General features: G+C 45.7%; 1 protein-coding gene across 4 annotated transcripts in view; it reads right to left on the bottom strand.

Moving 5' to 3' along the window:
* The window catches only part of SMYD1 (SET and MYND domain containing 1), a 104555-nt gene that overhangs the window by 26168 nt on the left and 56754 nt on the right, over positions 1–21633 (bottom strand). The window contains exons 5-7 of one of the 4 annotated variants that reach the window (XM_033952270.1): positions 18518–18556; positions 8921–9110; positions 1039–1131 (exon numbers count right to left, since the gene is read on the bottom strand). In XM_033952270.1, the coding sequence (XP_033808161.1) occupies positions 1039–1131; positions 8921–9110; positions 18518–18556 (322 nt within the window). Of the gene's footprint in view, positions 1–1038; positions 1132–8887; positions 9111–18517; positions 18557–21633 lie in introns of all 4 variants that reach the window. The other 3 variants (XM_033952260.1, XM_033952290.1, XM_033952281.1) reach the window with 3 other exon arrangements.

The raw sequence follows: 21633 nt of genomic DNA on the forward strand, positions 1-21633 counted from the left end.
GTGATAAATAGGAGTAGTAGTTAGGATTACCAGATGTCTGGATTTCCTCAGACATTTTCTCCTTTTGAGGGCATGTCCGGGGGTCCAGATGGCACTTTGTCCAGGTTTTAAAAAGCTTCCGACATCGGGATAGTGGTGATGTCACATGCACATGCGCAACGTCATCATGTTGCATGTGCGGATGCCATCCTGATGCACGAACAGGTTAAGGAGATGGGGGCATGACATGGGCGGAACTGGGCAGGCCTGGGAGGGTGTGGCCCTGGAACCAGATTTTCCCTCATTAAAATTTGGTAACCCTAGTAGTAGTAGTAATAATCTATAGAAGTTGACCATGCTTTGGCAGAATTCCTGGCCATTTCCTTAGCAACAATGCAAGGGAACTGAAATCTCTCCTAACCTCCAAGCTACACAGCTGCTGTACTTGAGCCAGGAGTTGGCTATAAAGGACTGCTTCCAGGATGGGGAACCTATTTTCTACCACTACCTGAGAGGAACAGAGGCAGGAAAAAGCAGAAGTGCTACCTTAGAGGACAGTAAGTGCTACTTGTTACTTTCATGAACTTTACTGGTATATACAAGTGATGTAAATAGTTGTTGGAGATAATTACCCTTGATAATTGACTATCCAAGTCCAGTAAACTCTCCGCAATTTGAGCATATTAAACATTGTGGACTGATTTATTGACTGTGAGAAGCATGTGGAGAAAGTAGATTATGTGCCAGTTAGCCTTCTAGCGATGCCAGCCCTGGCTCTGCCTTCAACTGTTCCACATAAAAATACATTTGTGTAGCCTATCGATGCTCTTACTCAATCCATGTAATTATGGAAGCAGTAAGAGAAGCAAGAAGGCTATGATAAATAAATGTTCCCTAGCCACATCAATACCTCTAGGTAACTAAGAGTTAAGCCTTTACAGAATGATTTCAGTAAATTTCACAGTATCTCTAACACAGATATATGTATACTTCTTTGCCCTATTGCTACAGGAAGTTCTATTTTTCTAGTGAAAGAGAAATGGATAAAAGATTACTTACTTCATGATATGCTCCTTCAGAGCGTGCCTTGCTAATTTTCTCCATGGTTTCTTTGGAAAACTGAATAACTTCCTTCGCAACTCCCTGTGATGACTGTGGGAAATATTGGGAAGAAACAGATCTGAATATGGAGAAAATTCTCTCTGTTCAATTAGACCCAGTGGCATAACTAGAACATCAGAGGCCCATGGGAAAAATATTGAGGGCCCCCCCCCCCATTTTTCTCTTTCTCCCATCACTTCTCTCTTTCTTCCCTGCCCTCTAACCCCCTGTGCCCATCATTTTTTTTTCTTCTTCCTTCATCCCCCAGTCCATCATTTTTCTCTATTCCCTCCCCTTCATCCCCCCAGGTGAATAACTTCTCTCTTTCTTCACCTCCCATCATCTTTCCCTCTTTCTTTGTCTTTCTCTCCTACCCTCTGCTCCCAGTCTATTTTAAGTGCATCTTTCACTGGGTTCCTGGCAGTGGCAGGAATTCAGAAATGCTGCTGGTGGCCTGCCTGGAGCCACTCTTCTGATGCAAACTGCCCTGGCATAAACAAGAAGTTGTGGCAGAGGGACAGTTCATGTCAGAAGAGAGGCTCTAAGCAGGCTGCCGGCAGCATTTCTGAATTCCTTTCACCACTGGGAATCATATGGTAAACATGTTTAGGGGAGACTAGGAGATGTTGGATCATGGAAGGAGGGTGGAGAGAGAGTGGGAAGCACTGGGGCACCTGCACTTGGAAAAAATCCTCGGCTTTGAAGGATTTGCGGCAGCTGGCCTGGCCTTTCAAAAACGAGCCAGGCTGAAGGAATACCAGCTGGTTGGCAACCCTAAGGAATCCCCCCCAGGCTCAGCGGCCCATGGAATTTCCCACCCACTCTACACGGTTACTACACCATTGATCAGATTTCTAATTATGAAGATAATTATTTGGATTTATGAAGCAACTTTTCTTGTTGTTGAAGTTAGTTTTTATAATCATGGACCTTCGTGTTAGTATTACCTGGATAGTTTTCCTTTGGCAAAATCTGTGGGCACCAAAGTTCCATGGACCCTACACAAGTTTCATCTACTGGCATATATCACATAGGAAATGATATTCAGGGATTTAACAATCTATACTACTTGTGTACTTTCCCTTCTCTGCCCTAACCCTGCCTTTGTTATCACCCTTTTTCTGTCCTAACCTGCCTTTCTCACTGCCCTTTTTTTCTTGTAGAAGGAAGTTCAAACATACATTTTTCAAATACACATGAACTCTTGAAAAACTGCTTACTTCCATATAAGACCTTGATCTTCACTCCCAGTCCTCACGGGGTGATAATAAATTGGGTTTTCAGGATACTTCTAATAACTATGCAAGAAAGAAGTTTGCTTGCCCACTACCTCCACTGTATGAAAATCTTTATCTTGTACATTCAATAGGAGTACTCTGAAAACTGACCTGCTTTCAGCCTTTCAGATCTGGGAACGAAGACCAAGGGAATAAAACATGTTACTTTAATGCCATAAAAATTGATTTTATATACTAACCCCCTGTTATATGAAGCTGTGCAGCAACGGCCCCGAAGTCCTTTAAATCTCTATGGGCTTCGGGGCTGTTACCGCAGCGCAGCCGCTAGCATGGCTTTGTAAAACAGGCCCTAAATAGCAACAACATAATTTTTCCTAGTACTGTATTTACTCGAATATAAGATGACCTGAATATAAGCTGAGGTACCCCTTCCCCCCAAAAAAGGAGGGAAAAAGGTTTACTCGAATTTAAGCTGGGGTGGGGGGTTAATATTCAGGTTTCAGGTTTTTTATTAAAATTTGATAAGAACGCTTATAAAAATTTCTTAGCAATTTACAGTATAAATAAAAATATTCTTTGAGACATATAAACAAAAGATGCTACTCATGACATACTTTAGGGGAGGATAGAAGGGAGAACTACAATTTAGATAGGAAAGCACAAAAAAGGAAAAAACACCAGGAAGGGAGTAAGAATTAAAGAAATTGCTGTTTAGATTATACCTAGACTGCGATTAAAAGTAAAGGGTGTCAAAATACCTAGGTATTGTATTATCTTTCGAATGCATCTGTATAGAGGTGGAGGGGCATAATAAAAAAAAAAGTCTAAGTCCCCTTTTGGCCTAGGCCCTAAACGCTGAAAGTAGAAGCAGGGAAAATGTCCATTCTCCTATAAAAATGTCCAAAAGGAGGTGTTTTTTTTTTTTTTTTATAATGGCCTGCCTCTATGTTCAGCTCTTTAAACGCCCAGAGAACTACAACGTCTACACTTACCACATATAATAGAGAATGACATGGGAAAAAAGTCTGTCTCTGTCACTGCACCATCCCCAGCCCATCGTCCCTTTCACCGCCCCGTCACCGCCATCCCCTTCACTGACCCATCACTGTCACTGCCATCCCATTCACCGCCCCGTCCCCACAGCATGCATACAAGCCTCAGTACTGCAATATTTAGCTTATTCCTTCCTTATAAATCAAAGTTTTGGCTGCTGAACTAGAGAAAGAGATATTCAGCTGGCAGGGCTTTGTTTATAAATTTTTATAAACACAATTAATATACTACTTTATCTTAAAGCAAAATAAATAAATAGAAAATTTTTTTCTACCTTTTTGTTGTCTGGTTTCTGCTTTCCTCATCTTCTCATTCATTTCCTTCCATCCACTGTCTGCCATCTCTCTGTGTCTTCCATTTGCTCTGTTTCTCATTCAATTCCTTCCATCCACTGTCTGCTGTCTCTCTGTGTCTTCCATTTGTTCTGTTACTGTGCCTCTCCCTTCACTCCCCCTAATTGGTCTGGCACCCATCTTCTTCCCGCCGCTCCCCCATAGTCTGGCATCTCTGTCTTCTTCCCTTCCAGCGTCTTCTCCCCACTCTCTGTTCCCCATTTCCCTTCAGTCTGCTTCAGCGTCTTCTCCTCTCCATTCCCCCCACCCCCAGCACCTTTCACGCGGTCCAGCATTTCCCTCCCACTGGCCAGCCATGCGTCTCCCTCCCTCCCTTTCCCTTACCTTCTCTTATGGCGAAACTGGCGATTTCTATAAGGCTATGCGCTGTATTACAGCCGGAACCTTGAAGTCGCATCGCGTTGCCTGCTTGAAAAGTCTCCTCTGATGCAACTGGAAACAGGAAGTTGTGTCAGAGGAGACTTTTCCAGCATGCAACGCGACGCGACTTCAAGGCTCCGGCTGTAATAAAGCGCCTTATAGAAATCGCCAGTTTCGCCACAAAAAGAAGGTAAAGGAAAGGGAGGGAGATGCACGGCTGGCCGGTGGGAGGGAGCTGCTAGACCGCAAAGGGTGCTGGGGGTAGGGGGATGGCGAGGAGAAGGTACAGTTTTGGCACAAGAGAAGGTAAGGGAGGGAGGGATGGAGATGCACAGATGGCGGGAGAAGGGGGCTGCCGGACCGCATGCTTGTTCACCGCACATGCTCACCATTCACCACTCCATGAGGCGTGAATGGCCTTGTCCCCGATCTCACGGTGACCTTTTTTTGGTCACCGTTTCGGCAGGTTACCCACGGGTAGCCGCGGGTAACAACCACCGTGTCATTTTCTAACATATATTCAATGAAAAAAAATCCTAAGTCCTAAACGCCGAACACAAGAGCTTTCAGGCGAAGGAGGAACCAGTCCTTCGCCTAAAAGCTGGATTCTGTAACTGGTATCTGCCAAAAAGAATACCGGTTACAGAATCCACCCCACCTCCCCATCAATGATCATGGCAGGAGAGATGGCTCATCTCCCCTGCCTCGATCCACCCCTCTCCCTGACATGACCGGGGCAGGAGAGAGGCCAAGCCCTCTTGCCCAAAGAACTGCCACCCTCCCGACACGGTCGGAGCAGGAGGGAGCCCAAGCCCTCCTGCCCCAGAGATCGGCTCCCTCCCAGACAAGACTGGGGCAGGCCGGAGCCCAAGCCCTCCTGCCCCCGGTGACCCCCCTAAAATATGGGCAGGAGGGATCCCAGGCCCTCCTGCCCTGATGCATCCCCCCCACATCTGCCCCCCCCGAACCCCTGAACAGTCCCCCCGAACATCCCCCCACCCGCTGACCTGGGTTGGGCCCATGCGCCTAAGGCACAGGAGGGGCCTAAGGCAACTGGGCCTATTCCGGTTGGCCCAGGCACCTAAGACCCCACCTGTGGGCGGGGCTTGAGGCACCTGGGCCAATCAGGCCCTAAGGTCCATCATTCTGAGGATGGCAGGCCTGCTGGAAGGATGGGCTTGGGACCCAAGGTATGGGGGTTGTGTGTCGTGGGGTCAGTGGGGGGTCTCGCGGGTCAGCAGGTGGGGGTGTTCTGGGGGTGCCAATCATGGGTTCATGGGGGCTGGACATGGGGGGTGATGCATCATGGCAGGAGGGCCTGGGATCCCTCCTGCCTGTATTTTAGTGAGTGGAGGGGAGTCACTGGGGCAGGAGGAATTGGGTTTGCTCCTTCCCCAATCATGTTGGGGAGGGTGCCGGTCTCCGGGATAGGAGGGCATGGGCTCCCTCCTGCCCCGATCATGTTGGGGAGGGTGCCGGTCTCCGGGGCAGGAAGTCTTGGCCTCCCTCCTGTCCCGATCGTGTTGGGGAGGGTGGCAGTTCTTTGGACAGGAGGGCTTGGGCTCCCTCCTGCCCCCTTCATGTTGGGGGGGTGGACCACGGCACTTCAGGGTGAGGATTGCGGCAAGGCATCTCTCCTGCCGCGATAGTTGCTGGGGGAAGGGGTGGGGTGGTAGGCAGGTTGCTGAGGCAGCAGCAGCTCAGCGGCCCCTTTTTCGGCACTTATACCTATTTTGACTTGGTCTAAGTTAAAACATATAAGTGCCGACTAGGCAACCTGCCTAAACCTTTGGTTATACCTGCTGTACGACCCACCTCCTGCCCTTTCCCCTCTAAAAATGCCTCTTTTCGCTCTATGTGTTTAGAGGCAGGGGAAAGGCCTAAGATGGTTTAAGATACATCTAAAACCAGCTTTGGTTATGGGTACTTGGACGATCAGGCTTTTTGATCGTATAAGTACCCATTTAGGCCACTTTTTAGACGTGTTTTTGATGTTGAGTCCCATAGCATTTAAGGGAACCCTTAAATTTCCCCAGGGTAGATTCTTCTCTAAGGTAAAGTGGTAGATGGTTCCAGATTTGGGGTGCGGTGATTTAGAAAATTTCTGTACGTCTTGTGGTGCTGACTTGCGGATTTCTGAGAGTCCTTGAAATCAAGTACAGAATGCTGGTAGCTTTGATTGTTGAATTTTAAAAGTTAGGATGGTTATTTTATAGGTGACTAGCTGATGCCCCGGCGTTGCACGGGTATTTAATTATAGCAATAACACTGTAAATGGATTCAAATAAAGATACTTTATAGTGGTGAATGAAATTATTTTTTTACAGCTTTATAAAAAGTAAAATATTCAAATTATAATGTGAAATAATTGACAAAATGAATACAATACAACTAACACAAAACTTGATTATAAACAACATTTTTAGTTTCACCTCCAGGAGCAAGAACATATAAATTCTTGGGTGAAGAGACCCCCAGAACATATCACCCCAGGTAGTGAGGGATCTGCATACCAAGTTTCGTTCAAATCGGTCAAGCCGTTTTTGATGTACTGTGAGAATGGCAGCTGTTTACATTTTTTCCATTTACATGAATGGGTGAAATCTGATTTTCTGTTTGTAGCTCCGCCCATGTGTGCAGGTGGGCCGCGAGACCCCCAGAACATATCACCCCAGGTAGTGAGGGATCTACATACCAAGTTTCGTTCAAATCGGTCAAGCCATTTTTGAATTACTGTGAGAATGGCAGCTTTTTACATTTTTTCCATTGACATGAATGGGTGAAATCTGATGTTCTGTTTGTAGCTCCGCCCACGTGTGCAGGTGGGCCGCGAGACCCCCAGAACATATCACCCCAGGTAGTTGGAATTACTGTGAGAATGGCAGCGTTTTATATTTTTTCCATTGACATGAATGGGTGAAATCTGATGTTCTGTTTGTAGCTCCGCCCACGTGTGCAGGTGGGCCGCGAGACCCCCAGAACATATCACCCCAGGTAGTGAAGGATCTGCATACCAAGTTTCGTTCAAATCGGTCAAGCCGTTTTTGCGTGATCGCGGCACATACACACATACATACACACATACATACCTCCGATTTTATATATATATAGATTCTGTGAGGGATTGGTAACCAGTGAGCATTTTTGAGAAGTGGTGTGATACGGTCAAATTTCCTTGTGTTTGTAATAATTCTTATTGCAGTATTCTGGATTAGCTGCAGATGTCTTATTTCTTTTTGTGATATGCCTTTGTACAGAGAGTTACAGTAGTAAAGTTTTGAGATGACAAGGGAATGAATTAGGACATTTAGAGCAGCGGGTTGAAGAATTTTTGAAAGAGACCTTATCATCATCATCATTAATGCAGCCAGGATCTGCCAGGCTCTCCACCCTGTTCCACTGCCCTCCCTGCCAGGCTCTGCACCCTGCCCCACCTCCCTGCCTTGCACCCCATCCTCCCCCTCTCTCAATGTCCTGCTGGCCTCCACCAGGCCTGCCATATGACCTGGTGATCCAGTGATGGGCTGGGACAGGAGAGATCCCTCTCCTCTCCTGTCCCGGCTGACTCTGATAATTTTTTTACCTCCCTCCCGCCTCCCTCCGCGTACCTTTTTGAATCCCTGGTGGTCCAGCGGTGTACTGGGCAGTAGTAAGCTTTCTGTGCTTCTGCCCAGCGCTGAGCCCTTCTGAATGGCTGTTGCAAGTTCTTATGCTCTAGCAGTGTACCGGGCAGGAGCTTTCCGTGCTCCTGCCCGGCGCTGAGCCGTTCGCTGAATGGCTGTCGCGAGTTCTTGTGGGACTCATGAGAATTTGCGGCAGCCATTCAGGGAGCAGCCCAGCACTGGGCAGGAGCGTGGAAAGCTTGCTTATGTTCGGTATACCGCTGGGCCGTGAGATTTCGCAACAGCCATTCAGGGAAGGGCTCAGGGCGGGGCAGGAGCATGGAAAGCTTGGACCACCAGGGATGCAAAAAGGTACATGGGGAGGCATGAGGTATATTTGCATGTAATGAAAACAATCAATGAAACCTGGTTCAAATCCCACTGCAGCTCCTTGTGACCTTGATTCTTAAAACTGTCTCGGGGGACCCTTAGCCAGTCAGGTTTTTAAGCTATCCCTAATGAATATGCATGAGGCAGATTTATATGCCTGTCACCTCTTATATGCAAATCTGCCTCATGGACAGTTTTAAAGACCACTACTTCATTGCCTCAGGTAGACTTTTATATTATGAGCCTTCCTGTTTCTGAATGTATGCCCTTACAACATCCGTTCAGCTTATAGGTAGAACATACCTATGGTGAGCAAGAAACAGCGTTATTCACATTGGCAAATGTAACCCAGTCTCGGACCAGAGGTCATGGCCTGAAGCTGAGAGGGGACACGGCCAAGACAAACGTCAGAAAGTTCTGCTTCACACAGCGAGTGGTGAACGCCTGGAACTCTCTCCCGAAAGAGCTGGTGGAGGAAACCACCGTTCTAGGATTCAAGGGAAAATTGGACGCACATCTTCTTGCAGAAGACATTGAGGGATACGAGTGACATTGTATTCGCCAGGATGTGCCTGGCTGGGCCTCCGCGTGTGCGGAACGCCGGACTAGATGGACCCCGGGTCTGATCCGGTGCAGGCATTTCTTATGTTCTTATGTTCTAACATAAGAAATTAAAAAAAATAAATCTTCACGTATATTTGATGTGAGTCGTGTCCCTTAAGGATTGACCCCCACCTTAAATATATGACACTTTCCTCCTTTTGTGGATTTGTGAACAAATAGATTAAGTGAAAATGGCATGCGCAGTTACCGGTAATTTTGTGAGCGGGACATTGCATGGTACCTTGCTCTCTTCTTTCACACCCAGCATTAAGTCTTCTTTGAGTCCTTTTGTGCAGTGCTCACACGTGCAATCAAAGTAGTACTGTCTCTTCAGTTGCTGCTTTCGCTCTTCACGCAGATTCAGGAAATCCACATAAGACACACTCAGCTCTTCTCCCTTATCAACTTTACCAAGTGAACGCAACTCAATTCTGGGTTTCAAGAAACAGAATGGAAAATTAGGCTATTTTGAGTGACTCAATTCCAAATAGAGGTTATTCACTCTATTGACACACTGTATTGTCTTTTCAGCTAATAGTCTATTTTCAAGTAACATAATTTAATTTAGCGTTTCAATGATGAATTTATTCAGATGTATGTAAAACCTAATTATTTATTATTTGTTTATTGTAAATATTAGCCCACCTAAAACCTAAGCAGATTACAAGAAACTCACTTAATAAATCAGATAATAAATTCATTATATGCCTATTATGCTGTCACCTGCTCATCTAGGCTCTTCTCAAAATAAGAGTTGAGATCATAAGAGTGCCTTTTAGCAAAAAATAAATAAATAGATTTAAGAGCTTTTTAAACTGAAGAGTACTAGGCAGTGGCGTACCTAGGATATGTGGCACCCGGGGCCCATAATTTTTTGACACCCCCCCATGTAAAAAAATATTTTTTGTAATAACCATGAAACTGAATAAATGGTTATAATAGAAACAAGCAGTGAAAATTTTCTTTTATTGAACCTCATATATGTAACCATTATTCCAAACATACCATAACATAACATAAATTATGTCTGAATTGTCATGACATCAGAAGTACATATGGAGTAGTTGCAGGTGATGCTTGGGACAGTTCTGATTGTGTTAGTTCGGTTTTATGTGTTTTTTGAATAGAAGGGTTTTTATTTCTTTTTTGAAGGTTTTGTAGTTTGTGGTCGAGGTCAATAGGTTGTAGAGTTGGGGGTCGAGTGTTAGGAGGTTGTCGAACAGTTTTTTTCTTTTGATGTTTTTGGTTGGAGGGTGTGTGAATGGTGCGTGAATTCTCCTATGTCTGGTTGAGGTGGATTGAATTATTTAGCTGAAGAAATTAGTTACCCCCCCATTCCACACACATTAATTCTCTTCCATTTTTGTTCCCATTATAAAAAACACTGATAAGTTCTCAGAAAAAAAATACATTAAAATAAGAAGTGAAAACAAAGGCCCCTACAGATGAGAACATAACATAAGAATAGCCTAACTGGGTCAGACCAATGGTCCATCATGTCCAGTAACCCATTCTCATGGAAGCCAATCCAGGTCACTAGTACCTGGTCAAAACCCAAAGAGTAGCAACATTCCATGCTACCGATCCAGGGCAAGCAGATGTTTCCCCCATGTCTTAATAACAGACTATGGACTTTTCCTCCAGGAATTTGTCCAAACCTTTCTTAAAACCAGCTACGCTATCTGCTTTTACCATAACTTCTAGCCACTTCATTTTTAAGCTGAGATCTTTCCTTCCAAACAGAGACTTTGCTAGATGTCAAATACAGCACAAGGTAACTTCACACGGACTTAGCTGTGCAGGAAATGTGAATCTCCTCATACACCTACCATATAGTGCAAAAATGTGCAAAGGTCTGGTTTTTTCTTTCGATCACTACATAGACTAATGCCACACAAGCAGCGCTGTTACAAACATATTCTTTAGGTCAGTGCTAAGGTTAACAAAGTTTCCTTCCTTGAACCAGAAGGAGATACTGTTACCACTGGAAGAGATCCCAAAACAATTACCCAGGAACAACACCCAAAGACCCACTCAGTGTGTGAACCAGTTGAGTGGAGTGGACTAACTGGGGGGTGGAAATGGGCCCGGAGTTTGCTCAGCAGAATTTCCCAGATCACCTCTTCCTCTCAACACATTGACACACTGCCACCACCACCACTAGGAACACCTCACCGGGTAGGCCAGCAATGTTATAAACTTTATAAAACACATTATTATATTTTCTTATAAAGCACATATTTTAACTGAACTCTCTGACATCCTCAGCCTTGCCATTCACAAAAATAGAAGGAAGAAAAGTTCCCATTTCCTGCTGTCTCGTGTCCCCGGCCTATACAATATTTTTCTTCTGCAGAGTGCAGACCCTTCAAAAATCTGTCCAAACCCTCATTTCACTTGCATTATAAAGTACTGAGGATGCCATCTCTCCCCAATCCCAGGTCCTAAAGTCTAAGACAGTAGTGCAAACTAGTGCTGCCAGATTCAGGAAAAAAAATTTCGATTCGATTCAGCCTATTGAATTGGTTTGTCGATACGATTTTCCTGCCCAATTGGGTGTTTTTTTTCAAACATCCTGGTGGGTTTATTTTATAGCTTTTTCACCCCCTTTAGCTTCTCCTAACCACACTAGCGCTGTGGTGTAAATAAAATAAAGAAACAAAAAGGACTTTTCCTCTCTCTGTTAAATCCTAGCTCACGTTTGCGGTCTAACACCAGCTCTGGCAGGATACACATTTCAAATCTGACATATTGTAATCACAAAACAGAAAATAAAATTAGTTTTTCTACCTTTTTCTTGTCTGGTTATTTTTCAGATCTTGTTGGTCCAAGGCTCTGGTTGTCTTCTAATAACTTGCTTGCCAGGGTCTCCTTCTTTCTTCTTTCTCCGTGCTAACCATCCATCTGCCATCTCTGTCCTCCCCTTCCGTTTCCCTTCCCTCCCCCGGATGTCTGGCATCTTTCCTTTTTTTGTCTCCCTCCACAGATCCACCTTTTCTTAACTACCCTTTCATCCAGCAACTCTCCCTCCTTCCCCACCACCCCAGGGTCCACCATCTCTCCCTTTCTTTTCCCAACTGCTCTCCTAACCAGTATCTCTATCCCCCCCTCCACACCATCCCTTGTGTCCAACTTCTCTCCCTTTCTGTTCCTTCCCTCCCTAAAACCCATGTCCATCACCTCTCTCTCTCTCCTCTATTTTCAGACCCATTATTTCTTCCCACCCAAAGTCTGGCATATGTACGTCTCTTTGAACCCCTCCCCCTTCCCTCCGTGTACTTCTACACCAGGGCCCCCCCTCCCCTGGAGGCCTGTCCCCCCCTTAAAGGTCTGCATCCCACCCCTGAAGGCCTGTCCCCCTCTTGAAGGCCTGCCTGCCTGCTCCCCTTGAAGGCCTGCCCCCCCTGAAGGCCTGTCTGCCTGTTCCCCTTGAAGGCCTGCCCCCCTGAAGGCCTGTCCCCCCCCTTGAAGGCCTGCACCCCCCCAAAGGCCTGCACCCCCCGAAGGCCTGCATCCCCCCGAAGGCCTACACTCCCCTCAAAGGCCTGTCCCCCCCTTGAAGGCCTGCCTGCCTGTTCCCCTTGAAGGCCTGCCCCCCTGAAGGCCTTTCCCCCTCCTTGAAGGCCTGCACCCCCCCGAAGGCCTGCCCCCAAAGGCCTACACCCCCCCTGAAGGCCTGCACCCCCCCCAAAGGCCTGCTCCCATGAAGGCCTGCCCCCCCTTCGAAGGCCTGCACCCCCCCGAAGGCCTGCACCCCCCTGAAGACCTACACCCCCCTCAAAGGCCTGTCCCCCCCTTGAAGGCCTGCCTGCCTGTCCCCCCCCTTGAAGGCCTGTCCCCCCCTTGAAGGCCTGTTCCTCCCCCGATGGCCTGCACCCCCCCCGATGGCCTGTCACCCCCCCCTGAAGGCCTGCCTGTCCCCCTTGAAGGCCTGTCCCCCTGAAGGCCTGCCTCCCCCCCTCCACAAGGTCTGCCTGCCCGCCCCACCCTGAAGGCCTGCTGCCCCCCCCCCACTACCTCAAAGGACCGCTTGGACCCACCACCACCACCACGAAGCACTGCTCATTCCCCCGGCCTCCACGCTTCAGTCCCTGGGGAAACAGCCTGCAACAAGATCGTGCGATGCCAGCGATCTTTGCTTGCTTCGGCTGTTTCCTCCACCGCGGTCCCGCCCCTCCTCTGACATCAGAGGAGGGGCGGGACCGTGGTGGAGGAAACAGCTGAAGCAGGCAAAGATCGCTGGCATCGCGATCTTGCTGCAGGCTGTTTCCAGATGCGACACCCGGCGCAGGGGGAAGGGGGAATCGGACCGGACCGGACCGGGAGCACCCCCTCAGGGCTTGGCACCCGGGGCGGACCGCCCCCCCCACCCCCCCCCCCCTTGTTACGCCACTGGTACTAGGGCACAGTCTTAATGCCCCTGGCAGTGCATTTCACAAAAGAGGACCAGCCATTGAAAAGCTGCGGCATATCGTGTTGTTACAATCCCAACAATAGACAGATGATTGCTGCCTCAGCTCACAACTGTCTTCCAGGACAGTGTAAAACACCAATGCCTGCGAAAAATACCATGGAACTACTGAGTACAGGGTCTGATGAATTCCTGGCACAGTCTTATACTGCACTTGAAATTCAACCGCAAGCCAGTTTAGCTGTTTCAAAACTGGTGTGATGTGTGATTATATTCCAGTGAACAGATTGGTTTACTGGAAGTTTTGTTAGCCTATATACAACTGAATTTCTAATTCCCACATATTGATCAGATTGTTAAAATATGCTGCAGATAAAAAATCAGGACCACAAAACACAAAAGGTGCAGAGATAGCTAGAAGGAAGGAAGGACAACCAAGAGAGGTCACCAAATGAATCTTTAGTATAGATATGACCTAACTCAGCTGCTTTCAGCACAGATCAGGAGTCTAAGGAAATATATAAAGGGATAATATAAACATGCATACAAGAAGAAAACTATCCAGTTGATATTCAGAATGATTTAACTCGGCAGAAGATCACCAAATGACTTGATTATGAATAGAAAGGGAACTATCACCTTGAGGTACTTGAATAACTGCCAGCCCAAATCTACTTGATGAGCTCTAGGTGACCTGATCATTCTGCAACAGCATGATTAGGACCCTAAGAAAGGGCAGAGCCTTTCAACAGTGCCACTCCTACTAGCCAGATCTCTCCCTCTTTTTTTAAAATTTTGTTTCCAAGCCCAATCTCTCAACACTCAGGGCTTCAGAGTTCCAACTTCTACGAGGTAGTTTGCCCTAACTAAAGTTGGTGAATATTGACCCATAAGCCTGTATATGAGAATAGCAAAGGGAACTGAAGCTTGGCGTTCCAGTAAAAACATTTTGCTTTAACCACTAGGCTACTACTCTTTTCCCAAAGAGTCCCCTTCTGGTGCCATACCCCAGCCTGAATAAGATCACTGAAGAAGTAGCATAGAGTTACTAATTTTATGCAATATTACCAAGGCTAGGGAGAAACCCCTCATCAATGCTGCTCGGGGTAAGAGGGCAGAGGAATGAGCAGAGGGAAGAAATCATCAGAGACCTTGGAAGCTCCCATGCCATCAGAATTCTACCAGAGGTGAACCCAGCATTCCAAAGACCTTCTGCCCTGAAGGTCGCAATAATCAAAACTGATCATATGAGTGCAGGGGTGTCCCCAGTATATCACCTTTTGGGCAACCTGAAGCTTATAAACAAAACCCTGACTAGGCCTGAACCAAACTGTCATGGCTGCCTGCCTATTTCCTGCATCTACATACTGACTGCCAATCTCCAAGTGTGAAGTTGCTAACAAGACAGATTTACACCAACACAAGTATAAGATAAGACTAGTGGGCTTCCTTGGTCAGCACTGGCACTCGCAAGGAGGGTGTCTGAAGCAACATGTACCAGATTGCTCTCCAGACCTGCTTTTTGTCTTGAGAACAGTAGACTGAAGTATGGGACTGGACTTTGTGTGAACAAGAAAAGAAGAGTTTTGGTGCAAGATGAGAGCTGACACAGATCTGAGAGCTCTGTAATGAGGTTTTCTCTCTACGCCATCTAAGTTCTGAGTCTCCCTGTACACCACTTTACAGAGAAGGACAAACTGATAATTATGGCTTCTAACCTTGTGTGAAAAACCACCTGTCGGTGTTGGCTGGGATCTGGGACTTATCTCTACACTATCCAGATGCTATCTGGTTGGCTTGCTGTGTATACAGCGTGAGCCAGAAAGACAGAATCCTACTGTTTGTCCAGAGGACTGCTATGAAGCATGGTCATGGTGAGAATGCGAGGTTTACTCTTATAGTTGGGGATCCTAGATACCTTTCTAGTCTACCAAAGACAGTGTTGTCTCAGGGGCATGGTTTACTAGCTGAGAATATTTGCCTGTCAGTATTCTGTATTGTACTGTAATAGAATATACGTATATTTAGATAACTATTTTTGTGTAATGTATGGTTATATCTTTTGTGTAATCTGAGTAGAATTTCTTTTGTCTGCTTATGTGCCATTTTGCTAATTATTATTATATAATAAATAATATATATTGTGACCAGTCAGGCTCCGTGCCTGCCAAGGTCCCTGTGGGTGCTGGGAGGAAAGTGGATAAGAAACCCAGAAAGGGGATGCCTAGGGCCCGGCCCAGTCACTATGTGGATTTCCCAGAGCCTACTAACCATCCAGAGTCAGGGGCTGGGAAAACTTGTCACACACCTAGGGAACACAGTAGAACTAGGACCCAGGAGGACAAAGGCAGAACTAAGAGCACACAAAGTAACCAGTATCCAGGTCACCACCAGGGGAGCCCAAGAGAGGTTCGGTTCCCTTCTGACTCAAGCAGAGCAGGGCGTGTCCCTTCCCTATAAAAGCCAGCAGGCTGGAACAAGTTGTTAGGCAGGTTGGGGAAGAAGCTTAGGGTGATCCCCAGCGAGAACCTGCCTGGCATAAACAGTGGCAATGGCTATGACCCTATGGAGGTTGAGTAAGCGGGAATGTCCTCAGAATTAAGAACATAAAAAATTGCCTCCGCTGGGTCAGACCAGAGGTCCATCGTGCCCAGCAGCCCATACCCGCGGCGGCCCATCAGGTCTATGACCAGTCAGGTGTTCCTTGACTTAGCCCTATAATCCCCATTTTTCTTCTATCTGTACCCCTCAATCCCCCTATCCTTCAGGAATTTATCCAATCCTTCTTTGAATCCCCGTAGCATTCTCTGCCCTATCACAACCTCTGGGAGCGCGTTCCATATGGCCACCACCCTCTGGGTGAAGAAGAACTTCTTGACATTGGTTCTAAACTTGTCCCCTTTCAGTTTCTCCGAGTGCCCCCTTGTACTTGTGGTTCCCCATAGTCTGAAGAATCTGTCCCTGTCTACCTTCTCTATGCTTTTCATGATTTTGAAAGTTTCTATCATGTTTCCTCTAAGTCTCCGCTTTTCCAGGAAGAAGAGCCCCAGCTTTTCTAACCTATCAGCGTATGAAAAGTTTTCCATCCCTCTTATTATTTTCGTCGCTCTTCTCTGGACCCTTTCAAGTATCGCCATGTCCTTCTTGAGGTACGGCGACCAATTGCCAGTAGCTGATGAGGAGGCTGCCATGGAGATACAAATGGAGCTTCCTCCTGAAGAAGTATGTGGAGCCACGGAAACGATGGACGTGGGAATGACAGTTAGCTCAGCCTGAGCTGAACTACTGTGAGTTTTTTTGTTTTTTTTTTTCTCTTATTTTGTGGCTAGGTTCTTTTCTGCTCCTAGTCCCTGGCAAAGACTTTTCTAGACTGTACAATTATTTGATAAGCTAAGAGTTTGCCAACAACCAGGTGGGAATTTTGCAAGCTATCTTGTGTGCTTCTGAAAGACAAACTTAGTGGACTCCTCTTTACCCAGTCCTGCTACAGTTTTAGGCTGGAGGCTTAATTTTTTGTATGTTTGCCTAGAGGATAGAGTGAAAAGGAATATCTCTAGGAACTGTGTTGAATGCTATGAACTTACCTGAGTCCTGCTGAGGAGCAGACTGGAGGGGAAAGAAAGCTATAGTGTAAAGCTGCTCTGTGTGAGAGCAAATCACAGAGAGAACTATTTCATGAGGAATAAAAATCCTGAAAGCTGCCAGAGTTTTTCTCTGGCCTTTTTTTTATTTCCAGTTTGAACATTTGTTTGTTACTTTGAACTTTATGCCATTCTGATTTTTATGATTGACAAGTAAAATTTGCATTTTTGCCATTCTAACCACCGTGTTTGGACTTTTGATTGAGTTATGTGGAAAACCTGCAGGGTGACTCCAATCCGGGTCACACGCTGGTGTACTTTTGTTGGTGGCCACTGAAGGCGCTGCTGAGCCCCGGCCTAGGGCTGCAGTGTGGCTACAATATTCAACATTGGCATCGTTTCTTTGGGTGCTACTAGTGTGATAAAGCCTTTGGTTTTGTGGTTACTGTAGAACTACTCCCCTAGACACAAAACTAGAAGATTGCTCTACCAAGGGGATTTTCTGCCTTAGGCAATGTATTTCCAAGTTCTGTGATTATCTGCAACCACCTTTTTTTCCTGCTAAACTAGTGCAAACTCTAGGTACATTTACCCATGCAAACTTTTCCTGCATTACCCTGGGAAGAATCGCACTCGGAGAATTCACTTGCTTTTTCTGTGTGCACTTTTTCCATCAAAAATTATATGGGCTGTTTTGGGTTTCCACAAGCATCTCTAAACTCTGCCCTGACCCCACCCTGGTCTTGTCTCTGCCCTAAGTGGGTGCAACTATATATAACCAATAAATCCTAATAATTGTCTAACCATGTGGTCCAAAAATACTAGAAATAGAAAAAACACCCACCATGGAATTATGTACTGCTGAGATGACTATTTTATTCCATTACTACCGTTTATAAAAAAAAGATAAAAAGAGATAAAAATAAGATATCTGTATATTTATTTCATTAATAGGAAGGAAGGCGTTTTTCACCTATGATCTTATTGGGAGCGAGTGAATTGTTTACGTTTGAAACCCAGCTGGGTTAATTGCTCAATACTCTGAGGCTTTTTCACCCCATTATATTCACATTCATATTCATAATAATGTTTAGATTTTCCAAATAAACGTCAGCAATAGAATAAAATAGTCATCTCAGCAGTACATAATTTCATGGTGTGTTTTTTCTATTTGCAACTATATATAGCCTAAATAATGCACATACTGCCTGTAAATATTGTAGGTTAGACCAATAATCTGGGGAAACATAGTATTTTACTTGCAGAAAGGGCTTTGATTATTGCCCCCTTAGAAGGTTTTATTCTTGATATATACAGAAAAATGAAATACTTCAAAAGAGGAGCAAGTATATGTTAACCAAATTTTCAGCATAGCAGTCAAGGCAATTCCTTTAAAAATACCGAAGGTATCACTAGAGGATAAAACCAACTAGTGCTGTAATCAATCAAGTTAAGTCTATAGATCATGTTATGGAGAGATTAACTTCCAACCTGAGTGACACACTGTTCTTTAGTGTATTAGCACAGTAGTTTCACAAGTCTTGGTTTACAAGGTTAGCTGGGTTGTGCAATTTTCATGCGGATATTTGGGAAAGGGTAAGAATGTGCATATATAGAAAGAGACATACAAGATGTATGATGAGCGAGACAAATATTAATTGGAGGAAAGGAAAAGTGCATCACTTAACAAAGAGGTGTTTTAAGGCTTCTAACACACAAGAAGGGATGAAGATCTTCAAGCTCATACAGAAGCCTAACATCTCATGAATGGTACCTGGCCTTAGCACAACACAAGAAATGTGAGTGGTAACGATGAAAAAGGCATATGCTGAACAGACCAACCCACCTCATTTGAGTGTGAAACATTGACTTTACAGCCTCATGACTGAAAGACAAAATGAAAAGCAACAATGCACAAAAGGAAGACAAACTGAAAGCTCTACAGATACAACCACAACTATCACAACAGTTTTATGCAAATGAACTCAGTAGCAGAGGAAACTATAGTGCCTTGCAAATATGAAGTTTGCTGCATAGTCAGGTTTTTCCAGTTTGTGCTGGGCAGCAGCTGTAATTCAGTCAGACACAGAAAGCCTATGGAAATGATAAAGAGGTTGATATTATAGGAAATGGTGTATGGTGTGTCAAGAGAAAAATTAACCAAGGGCACCAATGTTCAGATGGTATCATTTTCTTGTTTCATTCTATTTCCCCAAGACTTCTGCATATGTACAGGGTGCAAAATTGATAAATATTGTATGGAAAGATTTAGTTATTGCGTACACTTTTCAGCTTAAAAATTAAGGCCCTCATGTACTAAGCTGCGCTAGAGGGTTCTACCGCGGCCTGGAGCACTAAATACTCTGACACTCATAGGAATTCTATGAGCGTTGGAGCAGCATTGGAGCATTTAGCGCTCCAGGCTGTGGTAGAACCTCTACTGTGGCTTAGTAAAAAGGGGGGGGGGGGGGAGGAGTAAAATAGTTACATTAATTGCTCTATAAGAAAAAATTATTTTAAAATCATGTTATATATTGCCTTAACACAGGATGCAGGATAATTCGTTATGTGACAGTATTCTGGGAAAACAAAACCATCAAGCAAATAACATTATGGATTTCACAAGAGGTTGCAGGACATTAAAGAAAAGGAGAAAATAGCGGAGGTGGCAAAGCAAAGACCAAGGAGACCTGATGCCCAAATGAGAATTTTATATTAAACTAGTCTTTAAGCCCGTTACATTAACGGGTGTTAGAATCCATGTCTGTCTGTCTGTCTTTCTTTCTGTCTGTCTCTCTGGCCCCCTGTCTGTCATTCTTTCTTTCTCTCTCTCTCCTTGGCTAGTGTTTGTCTGGGGGTGGGGGTTCTTTCTCTCTCTCTCGCTCTCTCCTTAGATGCTGTCTGTCTGTCTTTCTGTCTGTCTCCTTGGCCCCCTGTCTATTTGTCATTCTTTCTTTCTCTCTCTCTCCTTGGCCACTGGCTGTCTTTTTTTTCTTTGTCTCTCTCTCCTTGCATGCTGGCTGTGTTTATTCTATCTGTCTCTCTGGCCCCCTGTCTCTTTCTTTATGTCTGTCTCTCTTCTCAGAATCTCTCCCTGGCCCCCTGTCTTTCTTTCTGTATGTCTCTCTGTCTTTCTCCCTGGCCCCCTGCCTACCTGTATTAATCTGTTGTCTCTCTGGCCCCCTGTCTATTTGTCTTTCTTTCTTTATGTCTGTCTCTCTCCCTGGCCCCCTGTCTTTCTTTCTGTATGTCTCTCTGTCTTTCTCCTGGCCCCCTGCCTACTTGTATTTATCTGTTGTGCCATGCCTGACTGTCTCTCCGTGGCCCCCTTATGTCTCCCCACCCCCTCCCCAGAGCAAATTGTTGGTTGGGTTTTAGAATCTGGGGCTCCTAGGTCATGTATTCCTCCCTCCAGCACATATGTTGAATCCTGCGATGGGTAAAAATACCTCGGTCAGTCAAGAGATGCAAAAAGCACGCACCTGTTGTCACGGTTACGTCCCTTCTCTCCTCCCCGCACCGTTGCTCTGTTGTCCGCAAATCCTGCGAGTTGGCAAGAGCCGGGGACCAGCTTGAGCGCTGAGTTAATGAGAGGGCACAGCCGGAAATGGAAAAACGGCACTATCATTTGAAGTTTATTTTTAAGTTTAAAGGTGCCGCGGTGGCTCCTCTCACAATCGCTGCCTGCGTCAGAAGCCTTCTCCGATACAGGTGCGGCTCATGAGTGGAGCTGCCGCAGCGGCTTTAAACTTTTAAAATAAACTTCGGCCGGTAGTGCCGTTTTTCATTGATGGAGGTCTGCGCGAGCAGAGAGGCGGTGTGGGCCATTTATTTTTAATTTTGAAGGAGGTGCGAGCTGGAGCAAGCCGTCTATCTGCAGACCATCCTGTCTCAGCGTCTGCCCTCCGCCGACAGCCGCCTCCCTTGAAGCCCTCCTCCTGGCAGCCGATGCTCCGCGAGTCCTGGCGCATGCACACTCTTGCCGCCACAGCTTGACAGATCAGGGAAGCACACAGTAAGAGTTCTAGTGGAATACATAAAACAGCAGAACAATAGAAGTGTAACATAGAATTGATTGGAATCACTAGTGTACGATGAATAGTATATACTCGTAAGTAAAGTACCAAGCACTGTTCATAGAAAAATCAATGAAAGCTAGGTGTATGGACATTTCATCACTTGACAGATTACCATTGAGGCACTTCATCACTGTATCACGTCCTCACCATGGATATTTCATAATGTGATCCTTTATCACAAATTCAAGCTAAACATATTCAACTGATATGCAGCAAATGAGGGTGTGCCAGCATACATCCATGCCTGTTCTTTTGCACCTAAATATGAGTCTTGCTAAACCTTATATATAAAATTGCCACAAGGCTCATATTAAGGCATAGAAGAACAGTATTTTCATCACCTTAATATGCCAGCTCATCACATGACATCTCACTATCCAGTGGCGTAGGAAGGGGACTGACTGTCCCGGGCGCTGTCTTGGTGGGGATGCCAGCACCTTTCTGCCCCCCCCTACCATACTCACACCCCTTGTACCTCTTTAAATTTTCACCAGTATGAACAACTTCTCTGATCTTCTGCTCGCACTGGCCTGCATCCCCTCTGAAATCACTTCCTGGTCGTGGGGCCAGGAAGTGACATCAGAGGGAAAGCCAACACCGGTGCAAGCAGCAACCTGGAGAAGCTGCTCATGCTTGCAAAGATTTAAAGAGTGCATGTCATTCACACTTCGGCACTTTTTACATAATGGTGGCTAGTGGTGCCTATGTAAAAGCTTAGGTGCCTGACATGCAGGCCAGTGTTTTTAAGGCCTACATTTAAGGCACCTAAGTTTTTTTGGAGAATCGTGCTTAGCAGGAAAGAGCCCTAGCTTCTCTAGTCTCTCAGTATATGAAAGGTTTTCCATGCCTTTTATCATCCTTGTTGCTCTTTTCTGGACCCTCT

The sequence above is a fragment of the Geotrypetes seraphini genome, chromosome 1 (assembly GCF_902459505.1).
Source record: "Geotrypetes seraphini chromosome 1, aGeoSer1.1, whole genome shotgun sequence".
Classification (NCBI taxonomy): domain Eukaryota; kingdom Metazoa; phylum Chordata; class Amphibia; order Gymnophiona; family Dermophiidae; genus Geotrypetes; species Geotrypetes seraphini.